Raw genomic sequence first — 15,649 nt, 5'->3', positions numbered from 1 at the left:
CCTTCCAGACAAACCAGCATCGCAGCAGACGACGGCAAAGGCCAAGAGCCAGTCAAGGCTGTTTGCACAATGGACAGAAAGAAAGGCAGACACAGCGTGTTCCTGTGAGTACGACACCTCTGTCAGATGACAACTGCGGCCCTGGGAATGCTGAGGACTGAACTCTGAAAAGCTGACCAAGCTCCCGGGGCACAGGAAGGGGCACCCTCAGTCAAGAGCAGAGAGTGCAGCATGCACCGTGGTGGCATCAGGTTGTAATTCTTTTCTCCTAAACACCAGCCACTGAAGATGGGAAGGAGGACGGAACTACCCCCCCACCCCCAAACCCTGGAGGGAATCAGCTGGGACATCCTGGGATTATACTGGCACAAAGTCAGTATCATTAGAGCAGCAGCAGGCCTGTCCTTCCAAGTCCAGAGGTTTCCTTTCCAAACTTTTATTCAAGATTCAGGACATCTAGGGGCAGCTGGGTGGCTCAGTTAACGGTCCAATTCTGGATCTCAGCTCAGGTCATGAGTTCAAGCCCCACTTTGGGCCCGATGCTGAGCCAGCGTGGACCCTACTTTAAAAAAATAAAAAAGGTCCATGGGGTGGCTCAGTGGGTTAACCCATTGCTTTAGGCTCAGGTCCTGATCTCAGGGTCCTGGGATCAAGCCTTGCATCAGGCTCTCTGCTCGGCGGGGAGCCTGCATCCCCATCTCTCTCTGCTTGTCTCTCTGCTTACTTGTGATCTCTGTCTGTCAAATAAATAAATAAAATCTTTGGGGAAAAAAAAAAAAAAGGTCCAGAACATCTAAACATGAAGAAAAATTAAAAGAAGGGACGCCTGGGTGGCTAGGTAGGTCAAGCATCTGCCTTTGGCTCAGGTCATGGTCCCAAGGTCCTGGGATTGAGTCTGGCATCGGGCTCCTTGCTCAGGGAGGAGTCTGCCTCTCTCTCTGTCCCTCACCCCCAGCTTGTACTTGCTTTCTCTCTGGCAAGTAAATAAATACAATTAAAAAAAAAAAAAGAAAAGAAAATTAAAAGAAAAGCTTATGCGTACCAAAAAAACCCCCACACAGTTGTTTTAAAGAGTGACATATTTGACTAATATAGTCAGTTTCCCAGAAGTTAAGGCTTTTGAAAAAATAGGCCTGCTTAGAAAAAAACTAATAAAACTCAATATATTCCACAATAACAAAACATGTCACTTTCAAAATTCCAAGTGGCATACACAAAACTAAGCTTCCTCTAAGCTTCCCCTGATTCCCAAGATGGACAGACAGTGTAATTCTTAGGAGAATTACCTTCAAGCAATGAGTAAGTAGATTACATGGAGCCAAGCAAAGAACTCCAGAGACAGGGAAAATCAATCAGCACAGCCACACCACCAGAAATAAGATTATTATATGTTTTGGGCTACTGATCAATCATTTCCTTTATTTCCACTTTTTTCAAGATGATTTTAAGGATTCTGCACCAAAAAAACCATCACTATACTTAAAAATTTATAAGCATAGGTACAAAGAGCTCAGATAAACATCTATGTGCTTGAAAACCTACAAACACGCACAATTACCCTAAACAGATGTGGCTTCGGTGTCTGCCAGCCGCAGGCAAGGCAGCACCTGCCCTTCCCCAGAAAGTCAGGGGGCTACCCACCCCAAGGCTCCCGGCCCTGTCCCGCCCTGCCCGCCACGCTCCCTGGCTTTCCTGGCCCCCAAGCAGAAGAGACCCTTGTCCGGTCCCTCAGATCTGTCGTGCAACAAACGGCACCTTCCTCCTGACACCGCCCGCTGCGACTCTGCATGCATCCTGACCTCCCTTTCTTCCCGTCTAACTCAGGAGTATATGTCCCATCCCCTAGAGGGGAAAAGCAGTCCGCCGTAAAAAGATTATAATTCATCAATCTGATAAGGGCAGCCCTGCTAATGAAGACTTAATGTGTAACCCTCCTGGCCAACGTCTTCTGCACCTGAAGCATGGCGGTTTAGGAAAGGGCGATTCAAGTAAGAGGAAGGTGGGGGCCCTGACATCACACCAGCGGCCGGGCCCCCGCCCTGTCCTCCGGCCAGCCCTACCCAAGCGCTAATTACCTAGACTGGGGATTCTCCTGCCTCTGCCTTCCCTCTCCCTGGCTTCCAGGCAATCGTCTACAGGGAGGAGAAGGCAAGGCGGGTGAAAATTAAATTACCGTCTGAGAGGAAAAGCTGAGGTGGAAGGAAGCCAAAACGATGGCAGGCAGGCCTCGTTGTAGGTAATAAAGGTGCGGGGAAGAAGCCCGTGCTAGTGCTAATTGGGTGCCCGCAGTGATGCTTTCTGCGAGGTCCATCATCTTTCCCTCCCGTACGCATGAAAGCTGTCACATACTCGGTCTCCTACAGCCAGGTGTATTTGTGAGAAGGGAAACTGTGATTTCAGTTGTTAGAATGGCCTCTCACAGAGCGCGCGATCCCAGGAACGCCTAAGGGCTCACACGGGCTGGCTGCTCGCGGAGTCCCCCTGTCCCCGGGGGGGGGGGGGCAATCCTGCCGCGGGCAGCTGCCTCCTCCGCCCTCCAGGGACCTGCGCTGACCGGGTTCTGCCGGAGGCCCACCTCCGCTCCAGACAGCCAGAAGAGGGAAGGGGAGGGCAGGCTGCAACCGCAGACACCACCTCCCCTGCGTCTGATGGGGCAGAGCCATCACAAGGTCGCGCCCAGCAGTGCAAAGCTGGGAAACGCAGTCCCGCCGGGCATGCGGGAGGAGGAGAATTGGACCACTGCGGTGAGCAGACGGCAGCCCGGCAAGCCCACAGGTCCAGCTCTGTGCCCTGAAAGGCCTCCAACTGCTGCAGAATGGAGAAGTCCCAAAACAGAGCCTCCTGTCGTTGGGATCCTCAGCCTTCATCTTTCCTACTACTTGCACTTCCCAAGGCCCTTTGCTAAAATCCCGTTTTTCTGAATATCACATTGATCTGAAAGAGCTACCCCTTCGTTAGTATCAGGAAAACGAGAAACACTATTAATAAAAACAAAAAACAAAAAACAAAACCCTGATAGATGGGGCACCCGGCTGGCTCAGTCAGTGAAGTGTGAGAATCTTGATCTCAGGCTCCTGAGTTCGAGCCCCATGCTAGGTATAGGATTACTCAAAAATTAAATCTTAGGGGCGCCTGGGTGGCTCAGTGGTTAAGCCGCTGCCTTCGGCTCAGGTCATGATCTCAGGGTCCTGGGATCGAGTCCCGCATCGGGCTCTCTGCTCGGCAGGGAGCCTGCTTCCTCCTCTCTCTCTCTGCCTGCCTCTCTACCTACTTGTGATTTCTCTCTGTCAAATAAATAAATAAAATCTTAAAAAAAAAAAAAAATTAAATCTTAAAAAAAAATTATGGAAAAGAAGAAACAATCGCTTCCAGTGTGGTGTAAAGAGCACAACCAATGTATCATTGTTGGGCAATAGATGTGCATTTTAATTAAATGCCTTCCTTCAAACACCATACTGAACTACCAAAATCAGTAACAGAATCCTCACGAGACAATTAACATGTTGCCACACAAAATCTAGATTAAAGTCTTTCCACAGTGAATTGGTGGTTCAAATTTTTTAAAAGATTTTATTTTCAAGTAACTTCTATACCCAACACAGGACTCAAACTCACAACCCTGAGATCAGGAGTTACATGCTCCACTGACTGAGCAATCCAGGCCCCCCAGTTTTCCAATCCCCCCCCTTTTTAGGATTTTATCTATTTATTTGTCAGAGATTGGGAGAGCGGGTGTGAGGGAGCACAAGCAGGGGAAGGGGCAGAGGGAGAAGCAGGCTCCCTGCCAAACAGGGACCATCACGATCTGAGCCAAAGACAGCCCTTTACACAATGAAGCCACTAAGGAGCCCCACAGTCGTCCAATTCTTTTTTTTTTTTTTTTTTTTTAAGATTTTATTTATTTATTTGACAGAGATCACAAGTAGGCAGAGAGGCAGGCAGAGAGAGAGAGAGGGAAGCAGGCTCCCCACTGAGCAGAGAGCTGGATGTGGGACTTGTCCCTGGACCCTGGGATCATGACCTGAGCTGAAGGCAGAGGCTTAACCCACTGAGCCACCCAGGCGCCCCTAGTTGTCCAATTCTCAATGAAACAGAATTAAATAGTGCAGAGGGAGGAAGGGGAGAAGATAAGGAATCTAAATTTCCTACAGCTAGTTTTATATTTCACCTCCTATAATTCCTATGATATTGTAACAGAATGGGAACGACCCTGGTTTGACAGGCTGAGGATTGGAGACTGAAAAGGGTAACAACAGAGTCAAGATCCAGCCTGAAACACAAGCATTGCCGCTTAACGCCAGTGACAACCTTCCCCACACACTGGAACCTCTGAGGCCATACGGTGGGCAGCGGCGACCACTCCCACTGGGCTGATCACAGCAGGCATCCCCTGAATTGGCGTACCTCACAGCAGCCTTCAAATCTGCCCTATACTGGAAACTCAATTCCAGTCGAGGTAAGAGTTACCGTCTGACAAAGACAGGATGGTCCCAGAAAGAAATCTCGAAGCTATGGCCTTACAGGACTCCCTAGGGAAGCCGCCTCAGCGGCCCTCAGCCACACGCCTGCAGCTCCCAAAGAACGCTTGGGTCACCTACTCTTAAATACTGCCAACGACAAGGGTCACGCGACATTCAAGGACAGCCTTCAACAGGGAAGAGAAAAGCCCAAACAAAAAAGCAGCAGAGCTCAGAAACTCAATCTATGCAGAAAGAAGACTTCAAAAAAAAAAAAAAAAAAAAAGGGGGGGGGCAGCTTAATTATCCTCAATTAATAATCCTATCTTCTTTAAAAGAAGAACCCTGAAATAAGATCAGTAAGAGATAAAAAAGGAACATTTGGAACAACAAAAACTTTGGAATTTGAAAAAAACAGCATACATTTAAAACTCAATGTAAGGTCTGAAAGCTAAGGCTATAGAAAACTCCCCAAAAGAACAAAAATATGGGGCGCCTGGGTGGCTCAGTCGGTTAAGCATCTGACTTAAGCTCAGATCATGATCCTGGGGTCCTGGGATCGAGCCTCGCTTCCAGCCCTGTGTCCAGCCCCTGAAGTGTCCAAGGTCAAGCCCCATGGGCTCAGGGGAGAGTCTGCTTCTTCCTCTCCCTATGCCCTTCTCCCTGATTACGTTCTCTCTCAAATAAATAAAATCTTTAAAAGACGGAAAAAAATAAAAAGAAATGAAATAGAAGTCAGAAAAAATGAGCACCAGTCCAAAGAGCAAGAAACACGAAGGCCTGCTGTCCCCACAGCAATCCTGAGCATCGATGGGGAGAACGAGCTCAACAGAGACTTCTCCACCAAACGATCCATTCACTGTGCAGATAAAACGCCGTTTTCAGAGAGAGAAGGTCGTTAAAGCCTACCCCCTGTGTGTTGGAATATATTAAAAGATTTTTCACAATTGGGGAGGATTTGGAGGCTGAGTCAACGAGAAGTGTGGAAGAAATCAAGCAAAGAAACAAGAACCTTGGTGATTGGAAAACTTGCACAGAAAAATAACCAGTTTGTACCACCAGGCTCAGCATCGATAGCACTGGCCGTCAAAAATAATGCAAACACCGAATACTGTTAACTGTGTGGTTCTCAAAGGGGGTGATTTTGCCCCCCGACAAAGAGACATGTGGTAATGTCCAGAGTCAGGTTTGGTTGTCACAACTGGGGTAAGGGGAGCTATGGGCTCTAGTGAGTAGAGGCCAGGGAAGCTGCTCATCTTACAATGCACAGAGCAGCCCCCCCAAACAAAGAGTTGCACTTGACCCTTAAACAACACAGGGGTTAGGGGCACTGATGCCTCATGCAGTCAGAAATAAGTGCGTAACTTTTGACTCCCTCGAAGCTTAACTACTAATAGGTGACCGTTGTCTGGAAGCCTGTTAACATGACCTTGGCATGTTTCATGTATTATTACATACCATATTCTTACCATGAAGATAGCTAGAAAAAAAGAAAGTATGATTAAGAAAATCATAAAGAGGGGCTCCTGGCTGGCTCAGTCAGTAGAATGTGCGACTCTTGACCAGAGGGTCGTGAGTTTGAGCCCTGTGCTGAGTGTAGAGATTACTTAAAAATAAAATTGGAGGGGTGGTGCTGGGTGGCTCAGTGGGTTAGGCCTCTTCCTTCAGCTTGATCTCAGGGTCCTGGGATTGAGCCCCGCATGGGCTCTCTGCTCAGCAGAGAGCCTGCTTCCCCCTCTTTCTCTGTCTCCTTGCGATCTCTCCCTCTCTCTCTGTCAAATAAATAAATAAAATCTTTATAAAATAAAATAAAGTAAAATTAGAAAAACATAAAGAAAACCATAAGGAAAAGATATCTATAGTACCTTATTGTATTTACTGGAGAAAAATAAAAAAAAAGAACATGTGTAAATGGACCTGCATAGTTCAAACCCATGTTGTTCAAGGCTAAACTGTATTTGACCCACAATGTCAGTGGAGCTCAAGTTAAAAAACCCTCTTCTAACCAAAGATTCTAACTTCAGATTTGAAGTGTGGGGTGGATGGTGGGCAGGTGCAGAAAAAGGCTAACTCCTAGTTTCCCTTGTGGTGGGTAAGCAACAGTCAGGAACAAACAGAAGTAGCAGCAGCAGAGAATGTATGCCAATGTCAGAAGCCGGCAGCTTTATAAAAAGCTTCCGTCGCTGTCTCCAGGGAAGGGGAAATGGCAGTGGGGAGCTGTTGGTATGATAACAGGTCCCGAAGAACTATTTGATTATTTACACTGTGCCAGAACCACTTTGATATAAATGAAAACAAAACTCAAAAAGATACACTAATATTTTGTTCCTTTCCTTCCACAAGTAAGTAAAAATGTTGCCTTGACAGCACACAGAATCTACCAGGCCTGGAATATCATTTGCCTTTGATGTGAACGCGTTAGTCCGCTCCGGCCAAGAGAGAGAATCCCAACCCTGCCCAGCGGGTCTGGGGCACAGTTCTCCCCCATCTCAGACGTGGAAAACGGTCCCTGACAATGCCCTTGGGATTTAAAAGGAAGAACCCACGTTAAAAATTGTTACTGTTCTGCTACAATTCAGAAAATCCTGCCCAGAACCATCATATTTGTTTGAACCTGAAACTAGATTAGTCCAATTATTTTTTTACCCTATTGTCTTTTTAAGACACATTCCCCAAAGAGAAGCCATAACATTCGCATCAGTAAACAGAAAAGGCTCCATCTACCGCAAGACAATGCAGACTTTTGTTCCAAAAAGGTAACAGAAAAACAATTCTTCCCGAACATAGCAATGTTAGACGCTGCTTCTGTTTTAATAAGACCAAAGAGAGTAACATGGGACCCTCAGCTCTTTCAAAGTCCTTCATGTGAGCACAAGTTTTTAGCTTGGAACAGGGCAGCTGGCAGAATTTCTCCTCCAAGTGTTGCCCCACTCCTGACCGCAATGTTTCAAAGGAAAAGAAGACTTGAATAAAAAGTCCATTTAGCCTTTCAATCCTTAAATTATCTTGCTGAATGTTTACAGGGCTCCCTGTGTACAAGAAGAAAAGCCCCAAAGAGGCCCTAAGGAATCCACAAACCCAGGTGTATTTGCATTCAGACACAAAACAGCTTTGGCAAGAGGGCAACTCCAAGCTGCTTTCCAAATAGACAAACCAGCCCTTTCCCAGCAGGGGGCCCAGCTCCGTGGCAGTGGCCGTGGCCCTTAGAGAGAGAGGTAAGTTAAGGAATCCCAGTTCACTGAGACAAGGTGAAAACGACTATTTTTAAGAACACTTCATTATCATGCTATGCTACATTTAGCTCTCCAGCAAACCAGCTTTCTTTTTCCAAAAGACTAATGTCAGGACACGTCAGGAAATACAACTGCATTGGGAAGTGCAAATCCAACATGGTGTGGAAGTGTGGCGCACCACTTACGCTTTAACCGCACAGAAGCCCACATGGGGGTTTACAGACGATGCTCCGGCTCAACTGATGTCTAGAAGAATCCTCGACCGACTGAACCTCACAGGCACCAGACCCGGTGGGGTGATGTCACACTGCCCGACCTCCCACTCCGGCCCCCAGCGCACCTGCGGAGGACCAAGGAAGAAGTGGGCCGCCTGTGGGAGGCAGAGACTGGGACAGGGTGACACAGACACCAGGGAGCGACAGCTGGCAGGCCAATGGAAAGGGCTTTCAGCACACGCGAAAGAAAACGCACCTCTTTTTTGTTTTTGTTTAACCATACTAATGATTCTGAACATACAAATGAGTCTTCAGAATTACAGTTATCTCAACAACGCCAGTCGGCCGCTGGCCTCAGCAAGTGTCGGGGCTCTCCCCGCCAGGAGCTGCCACAGCCACCAGCACACCCAGGTCCACGGGGTTCCAGCCTCAGTGGGCGGTCAGCCGTCCAGGATCCTGGAGTGCACACACTGTCGGGCTTTCACACAGAGATCGAGCAAGAGCTACAGACAAGGACACATCTGCCAGCTCCAAATCCCCTGCTGCGTTCATCACATCCCTTGTTTTCAAAATCTTTACTGATCTCTGACAAAGAACTCGGCTGTTGGGGACAAATACCAACAGGTGAGGACAATAACGTGTCCTGACCAAGGCTGTGACTAGCTCCAGGCTCTGAGGTCACCTATGACAGCGACTCAGCCAGGTCCTGTAAAATGGAGCCCCTGTTTGAGCCATTAAGGAAGGGACCTCCTTCCTCCTCCGCCGGTGCCCAGCGCCTCCCACCCCCACCCACACCAAGGGCCAGTCTCTGCGCTGGGCCTTGGCCGTCAGGAGCTCTGGCTAATGGTTACACAGGACATTTGCCACCTGGCTGTGTAACCTCCATTCAAAATATGTGCCCTGATTCCCTTCCACCCCACCCTCAGTATCCAACTAGAAAGGACATTTAAGGACTTTGTCTCCTATCCAGAGAAAGGTTTAAATGGCCGGAAAGCCCCCAAGCGGGAGAGTCAGGCTGGGGGCATCTCAAGCCATAGCCCCCCTGTCCTGCTCTAGGACAGCAGTGTTCCTCACAGGCAACCCCAAAGTCAGCGGCTTCCCGAAGGAGCCACCCATGGGACCACACCAGGCCCAAAGTAACATCTTCCTTGGTGCTGCTGGCGAGGCTTTGGCATTCTTCAGGGAGGGACTTGGCGAAAAGGAGGGTCTGGAGCTTCATTCCTTCCCCCTCGAAGAAACATTCCTCGGATGGCAGGGGGCCTACTGACACCCGGCTGGTGCACAGAATGCTCCCTAACGAATCCCTAAGGGCTCATTTGAAATTCTAGGCCCTCCAGTGACATTTTAGAGATCAGCCCCCCCCACCCCCCCACCCCCGCTGATGTTTCACGTTTGCTGAATCGATGGAGAAAGGAACAGGCCAAAACAGCGACCACATCCATCCATCGTATCTGATTATCCGGGTCCCCGGACTAAACCCACATCAAAATGAGGCCTTGGAAATACTAAGCAGTCAAAATCTTTGTGGCCTCTTAGGACACCGACATCCCTTGGGCTCACTCTGGGACAGGAGCATGGAGAAACAGCAACATCGTGTTCTGTAGCCCCAGTAAAATGTCAAAAGAGAAGCCAGTGTGAAGGTGCTGAGCAGATAGAAATCTGGGTGCCACCTCTCAGCAGAGGTCTGGTGGGACTTCACACGTGCACTTCAAATTCCAAGAATGCCACTCCTGGGAGGTTAAGTATCCCTTTCGACTTCAAAACTAGACCCAAAGAAAAGACCGTCCTTACCCAACGGCCCCACTGAAGGCTCATAAAACACAACACTCAGGAGTTCCAGCTTCATTTCCTTTCTCCAGCTACAAAAATGCAGATGAAGCAAGTATTTGTTTGAGTTTTACTATGTAAATAAAGCCTATTATCAGGGTCAGCACTTGGGAAGAAAACAACCCCTCAGGAAAACCTTTCAAAAGGCCAGTGTCTTCACAAAGAAAAATTAACTTGAGTTTTAAAAGCTAAAATCCTTTTAAAAACTAAAGTGCTGACACTGTTAATCTAACAAGGCCAATTTGGCCCTCAGGTAACACCTGACAGACTCTGGAGACTTATGTTGGCTGTCACAGCTGGTGTGGGGGTACCAGGGGCATCAAGTGAGTGAGTGGGGCTAGGGAATGCTTCTAAGATCCTACAAAGCACAAAACAAACCCCCCAACAGAGAATGATGCAGACGAGCAAATCAGTAGTGCCAAAATTGAGAAATCCTCCCGATGAATGTGATACAGTTACTTCACACGACACTGCAAGTGTTTGCAGGGGACAGCAGATGGAACCGAGTAGAGGGGAAGTGGGGACATTTGGGATCAAGAGCTGGTCCTTGGAAGCCTTCTCATGACCTGCCAGGTTTGTGACCTCAGCGCACGCCATTTCACTTCCCTTTGCTTTAGCTGTTGCATCTATAAAACGGGCTGATAAAATTTCTTGATCTGTAGATCACGGGTTAAATCAGCCTTGTTCTTGGCATTGCTTACAGTTCTAAGATGTGCACCCTATGATGCTTCCAAGTCAGACCCCTATTATCATAAAGTGTGTCACCTTACAGTCATTCAAGCTACCCCACATCAGATTCTGTTACATAGAAAATGAGTTGTATAATTTCCCAGGGGTCTTATATACAAAATATTTAATTATGTTTTTTTTTAAGCCAAAAAAAAAGTCCAATTTTTTTTTAAAAGCCCCCCCCAAAGTCCTATTGGAAAAATTATAATTTGAGTTCCACATAACAACAGCTGTTATAATGCGCCCCAAATATTTTTTAGTAGCTACCAAGAGAGAGTCAAAACTTGGATTAATCCAAATTCTGCAGGTGGAACAATTTTTCCTAGCCTCTATTCCAAAAGCGTATGCCCATTCTTTAAGCGATTCTAAATGGACACACTTTCCTTCACCCTTTTCTAATAATGTGACAGTTAATTACCAGCTGTTGGAGTGTAAGCAAGCATAATTGATCATTTAATCCAAGAGAAAAGACAGGCACGTGAAATAGTGCCAATTCCGTGCAATGCGGAGTTCAAAATCTATAATACACACGTACATGAGTATTGATCTCTGCACACATATACAAGTATACATGCAAACTCAGTACAGAAGGCCCAAACTACCCCGAGTCCTTTTCTAAACCAATCAAAGAAATCACCAAGTTCCAGTCACTTTGCAGCATCTCGAGAAAATAGCAGCAGTTTAAGGAACGGATGTACGGGCCTCTTAGAGAAGAACCCCAAACATTTTTATTCCTGCAAAATTCTACAACTCCATCTGGAAAGGCAGAGCACTTACGCTGGTAGTAGCCTACCCACAAGAAACTTATCCAAAGAAAAACAAAACAAAATAAACAAACAGACCAAAACACCTTAGTAAGTACCATGAAAGCCAACCAGCAGGCCAAATCAGGAGGCGAAGGGCCTCACATGCCCCCAAAAGGCCCTGATACGTGTTTTCTGGGTTTTACTGCCCACCTACCACACTCTAGACTGGGAAGAACAGGAGTTCACAGAGTGAACAGGAGGCCACTAGGATGTTTAGAACCTGGAGTACCCACAGAAAGGAGGAGGTGCTCTGGGATCTACTTCTCCAGCCTCTGGCTAAACAATTTAATTTCAGAGTTTAAAGTGACCTCCAACTTTCTTATATGGAGTAAAGACAGAAGGCAAGATTTCACCTTAACTAATGTTTTGCAACTTATTCCTTCATTTGTAATAAGTCTGAGCAAGATACATTGAATTGTGTGTACACCTCTTTTTAAAGGAAATACATGAAGCGCTAAGGGTGTTAGTAATTTACCTGCTATCTTTTAAACTTTTACTATCAGGAATGTCCTCTAAAACCTTTATTAAAAAGGCACAGGGTAATACACTTTAGTACACATATACGCAGAAAACTAACCTCCCTGGGCAAGCTGGACACACTTTGCTCACCCTCTTTTCAAAGAACCCAATTTGTTAATGGGTTACACATTAAACTTATAGCAACGACAGCCTCTTTCCCCAGTCAGTGCACATCTAAACAAGCCTCCCCTCGGAGTCTCTGGTTTTGTGAATACAAAAATGATAGAAAATACAGAACAGAAAAGTTTGGTATCTCATTCGCTACCTCGCACAACAAAGCCACACCACTTCCCAAATTCACGGGTGGGGTGAGTTAGGAGTGATCTTACACTTTCCTCCCGGTAGTGAAACAGGAAAGTAGGGGAAAAACCCGGCAAGTCACCTTCAAACTCCTGTAGTCCCCAAGAATTTCTACATTTTAAAGGGAACTTTGTCCCTAGGAAAAGCCTGGCCCAACCGTCCCCAGAAAAACGAAGGCTTTTAACCAGAAAACAGGATGATAGGTTTGTTGTTTTGTTTTCAGAGCTCTGTGCAAGTTCAGCTGGTCAATTTCAAGATCGATTGCTGTTTATATAATTCAAAGTCTAAAGCATCCACCTTCCCCTACCACAGACAACGCAAAACATTTCCTGATGAGACACATTAGAAACTTATTATTGGAGCTCAAATCCCCCTTTGAAAAAGGACACTGAAAGTTTCAGTACGTGTCTGCAGGTCCCAGAGCGCCATGGATCTAGGGCTGGAAGCCGAAAGTCAGTAAATATTGATAGGCTGATGGGAATTGAGAAGCTGAGTTGGCGACAGCTGCTCGTCTGGGTTTCCTAGTGATAAGGGAACGGACTGGTTCAAGGGGGTGCAGAACCAAGGGCCTACGGTGACAAACACAGGTGGGGACGGTTCTGTCCACCCCCCTGGCACGTGGGACTGTTCCTTGGGGAGCCCCCAGGTCAGTCCCACAGGTGCAGACCGCCGCCGGCAAAGCCGGGAGTGACAGGGGACCCAGCCAGGCCCCTTCTCGAAGGGGGAGGGGAGGGGACCCGGAACAGGAGCCATTTAAACTCTGCGCGGCGCTGGGAATCAGCCGCCGCAGAGCAGCCGGAACCACGCACCTTTGCGTGTCCCGGGGACCCCGTCCCCGCAGGTGACCCAGGCACACTAAGGCCCCCGGATTGGGGACACGATTGGCCCGCTCCTCCGGCGCACCCCCACACCCAACGAGATCCTCTGCCCCGCGCCGACCTCAGGGCTGTCATCGTGAGGGTCCCGCGGCCGCCTCACCTTGGTGATGACCAGCGGCTCGCCGTGCTCGCGGCCGCCCTTCAGAGTGAAGCCCCACGGGGCGCCGCCGCTCAGCTGCACCTCCACCAAGCGCCCGCCGTCGGGCGCCCGCGCGTCGGCCTCGGCCGGGCGCTCCGGCCGCGCGCGGGGCTCGGCGCCCTCCATGGCGCGGGACGCGGAGCGCGGAAGCGGCGCGGCCGCTCAGCCCCCAGGGCCCGTCCGGCCTGCGCCCATGCACTCGGGGAGCCCCGGCCGGCCGACGGCGAGGGAGGGTTAGGGCGCTCCTGCCGGCGCCGCCGCCGCCGGCCACCGGCAAACTTGCGCGGCAACTTGGGAGGAAAGTGCCGGCCGGGGCCAGGGAGGGAGCTGGGCGCGGGCGGCGCGGCGCGCGGGGGAGGGCGGGCCGGGCAGGGGCGGGGCGGGCGCGCTCGGGGGCTCGGGCTGCTCGGCGAGCTGGGGGCGGGGCGCGCTCTGGGCTCCCGGGGGCTGCCCGGAGGCTGGGAGGGGCGGGAGGAGGCGCGCGCAGAGCCCGCGCGGCCTCCAGGGGATAGAGCGGCTATAGGCCCTCGGGGCAGGGGCGTACGCTCGGGGGGTCTCATCCGAGGGGCCTGGAGCGGGCACGCACTCGGCACCCGTGCGGCGGGCCGCGGAGGGGCGTGCGCGCTCGGGACTGCCCCACTGGTCACTCAGAGGGTGGGAGGGGGGCGAGGGCCGGCGCGCGGGCCGGCGCGCACACGAACCTGAGCGGCTCGCCGGATACGGGAGCGCGCTCCGCCTCCGCCCCCGCCCCTGTTGCCCGGAGGGTGGGAGTGGGCGGGGCACGCGCTCGGACCACGCGCTGCGCTGCGGGGTCTGGGGGCGGTTGGGGACCGCGATGCGATGTCCGGCCCTTTCACCCGCGCCAGCGCCGGGCGGCCCTGGGAGGCTCGGGCGCGCCAACCGTCCGCTCCGGGAGGCCGAGTCCCGGCAGGTGAGGTGGCGGAAGCGCCCGCGCGGGGCGGGCAGGGGCGGGGCGGGCGGGCGGCGGGCCGAGTCCCCGGCGCCCTCCATCTTGGAGCGCGCGACCGGCCCTGCGCCCCCGCCTTTGTTCGCGCGGACCGCGGGCTGCCGGAGGCCGCCCAGGTGAGACCGGAAGCGCGGCGGGCGGCTCGCGCGGGTCCGCGTGCCGCCAGCCTGTTCCGACACCGACGCGCTTTGCCCCCAGGCCCGGGCTTGGGGGGGGGGGTGTCCCGCGTACCCTCCACGCACCCGAACTGCTCCGGCCCCCCGCGAGAGCCGCCTCCGCCGCGCGGCCCGGGACAAAGCGCTGGCCATAGGAGGGTGCTCCGAAAGTCGCGGCAGAGGGGATGGCGCCTGACCTGTTCCATGAAAGACTAACCATCCTCCAATTCTCTGCTGCGGCGCGCCCCGCAGATGAGGAATCGGCTGCTTCTTGGCTCTTCCTATAGTTCCGGTCCAGGGAGTGTTTGCGTTCAGTCCGAGTTCTCACTTTGGTGGAGCAGTGCGACGAGGTCTTCCTGCCCCACGTCTGCGTCGCCTGCAAAGGAGAGGTGGGGGTCCGGAATTACTGGAAGGGTGTGCCACCTATGCCTGCCCCTTTTCAGTTTATGTAAACGTTCCGTGTGAAGAAATATCCGCACTGCTGGGTATTCGCACGCTTTGCCCCAAAACCACAATCCTTTATTTCGTTTGTAGTTAACGGAGCTGGATGCTGGTGATCGCCGGTTTCTTCAAAGCAGCTCCTCCGGGGACTTTGATCAGGTGAATGGGCCGCAAGAGAAAGCTCGGAGACCACTGGACAGAAAGAGTGCGGGGTTCCAGTCCTCGTTAAGGAGGCGCAAAGAGTCGCAACTCTGGTCTCTCTGCCTTCAGTGGTCAGGTGAGGGATTTCCATTCTGTGGTTGGACCCATTTGTGTCTCACCCGGGGTGCAAACTTCACTGGGCACTTGTCGTGGCTCTGAGCACAGGTTACTGCCCATGAGTAATTCCAAAGCTACGGTGCCCACCGTGTTTCCAGTCAGGGAATGACGTGAGTTTTTTTCTTCGTAAACAGAGACTTAAGAAGGGTGCCTGTTAGAATCCACCTTAAGCTATCTTCACTGTCGTGGGCATGCGGGTCTGCACACATTGATTAAATTGCACGGACCTGAATACACAAGAGTGCGCGTAAAATGAGGAAATGGAAATAAGCTTCTTAGATGGTGTCAGTGTTCATATTCTGACTGTGAGATGCAGGTGCGGAGGATGTCCCTGTATTCTTTTCAAAACCACAATGAATCTGTAACTATCTTGATAAAAGTTGAATTAAAAATCTGGACAGACATGAGAAACCCAAAGGGAAAGGACCATACAAATGCACCTAGAAGTTTTTTGGAAGTTCCCTGCTTCCAAAACAGCTCTCCCACCCCTGCCTGGTGGTATTAACTGAAATCTCAGATCTTAACTGTGGCTGCAGTTCAGACCAGGAGTCACCAAAGCATTGTCTCCTTAAATCACAGCTAGAGTCATCTGTAGTGTTTTATGTTGGTTATTCAAGATTAGCTATCTGCCACTTAAAGTTCTAGTGTTCATTCCTCAAACGTAG

At 50.5% G+C, this 15,649-nt stretch overlaps 2 protein-coding genes across 7 annotated transcripts in view; one reads left to right on the top strand and one right to left on the bottom strand.

Moving 5' to 3' along the window:
• Nucleotides 1–13,440, bottom strand: part of SHROOM2 (shroom family member 2) — a 133,217-nt gene extending 119,777 nt beyond the window's left edge. For 2 of the 3 annotated variants that reach the window (XM_059158298.1, XM_059158299.1), the window contains exon 1: nt 13,065–13,440. In XM_059158298.1, the coding sequence (XP_059014281.1) occupies nt 13,065–13,229 (165 nt within the window). In that variant the 5' untranslated portion in view covers nt 13,230–13,440. The remainder of the gene's footprint in view (nt 1–13,064) is intronic. The other variant, XM_059158300.1, reaches the window with a different exon arrangement.
• Nucleotides 13,441–13,569: 129 nt separating this feature from the next.
• Nucleotides 13,570–15,649, top strand: part of GPR143 (G protein-coupled receptor 143) — a 57,228-nt gene continuing 55,148 nt past the window's right edge. The window contains exons 1-3 of one of the 4 annotated variants that reach the window (XM_059158301.1): nt 13,570–14,034; nt 14,513–14,614; nt 14,760–14,943. In XM_059158301.1, the coding sequence (XP_059014284.1) occupies nt 13,939–14,034; nt 14,513–14,614; nt 14,760–14,943 (382 nt within the window). In that variant the 5' untranslated portion in view covers nt 13,570–13,938. The remainder of the gene's footprint in view (nt 14,035–14,512; nt 14,615–14,759; nt 14,944–15,649) is intronic. The other 3 variants (XM_059158306.1, XM_059158303.1, XM_059158304.1) reach the window with 3 other exon arrangements.

This window comes from Mustela lutreola, chromosome X (genome assembly GCF_030435805.1).
Source record: "Mustela lutreola isolate mMusLut2 chromosome X, mMusLut2.pri, whole genome shotgun sequence".
Lineage (NCBI taxonomy): Eukaryota > Metazoa > Chordata > Mammalia > Carnivora > Mustelidae > Mustela > Mustela lutreola.
Note: the sequence above shows the minus strand (reverse complement) of the source record. Positions and strands in the feature narration are given on the sequence as shown.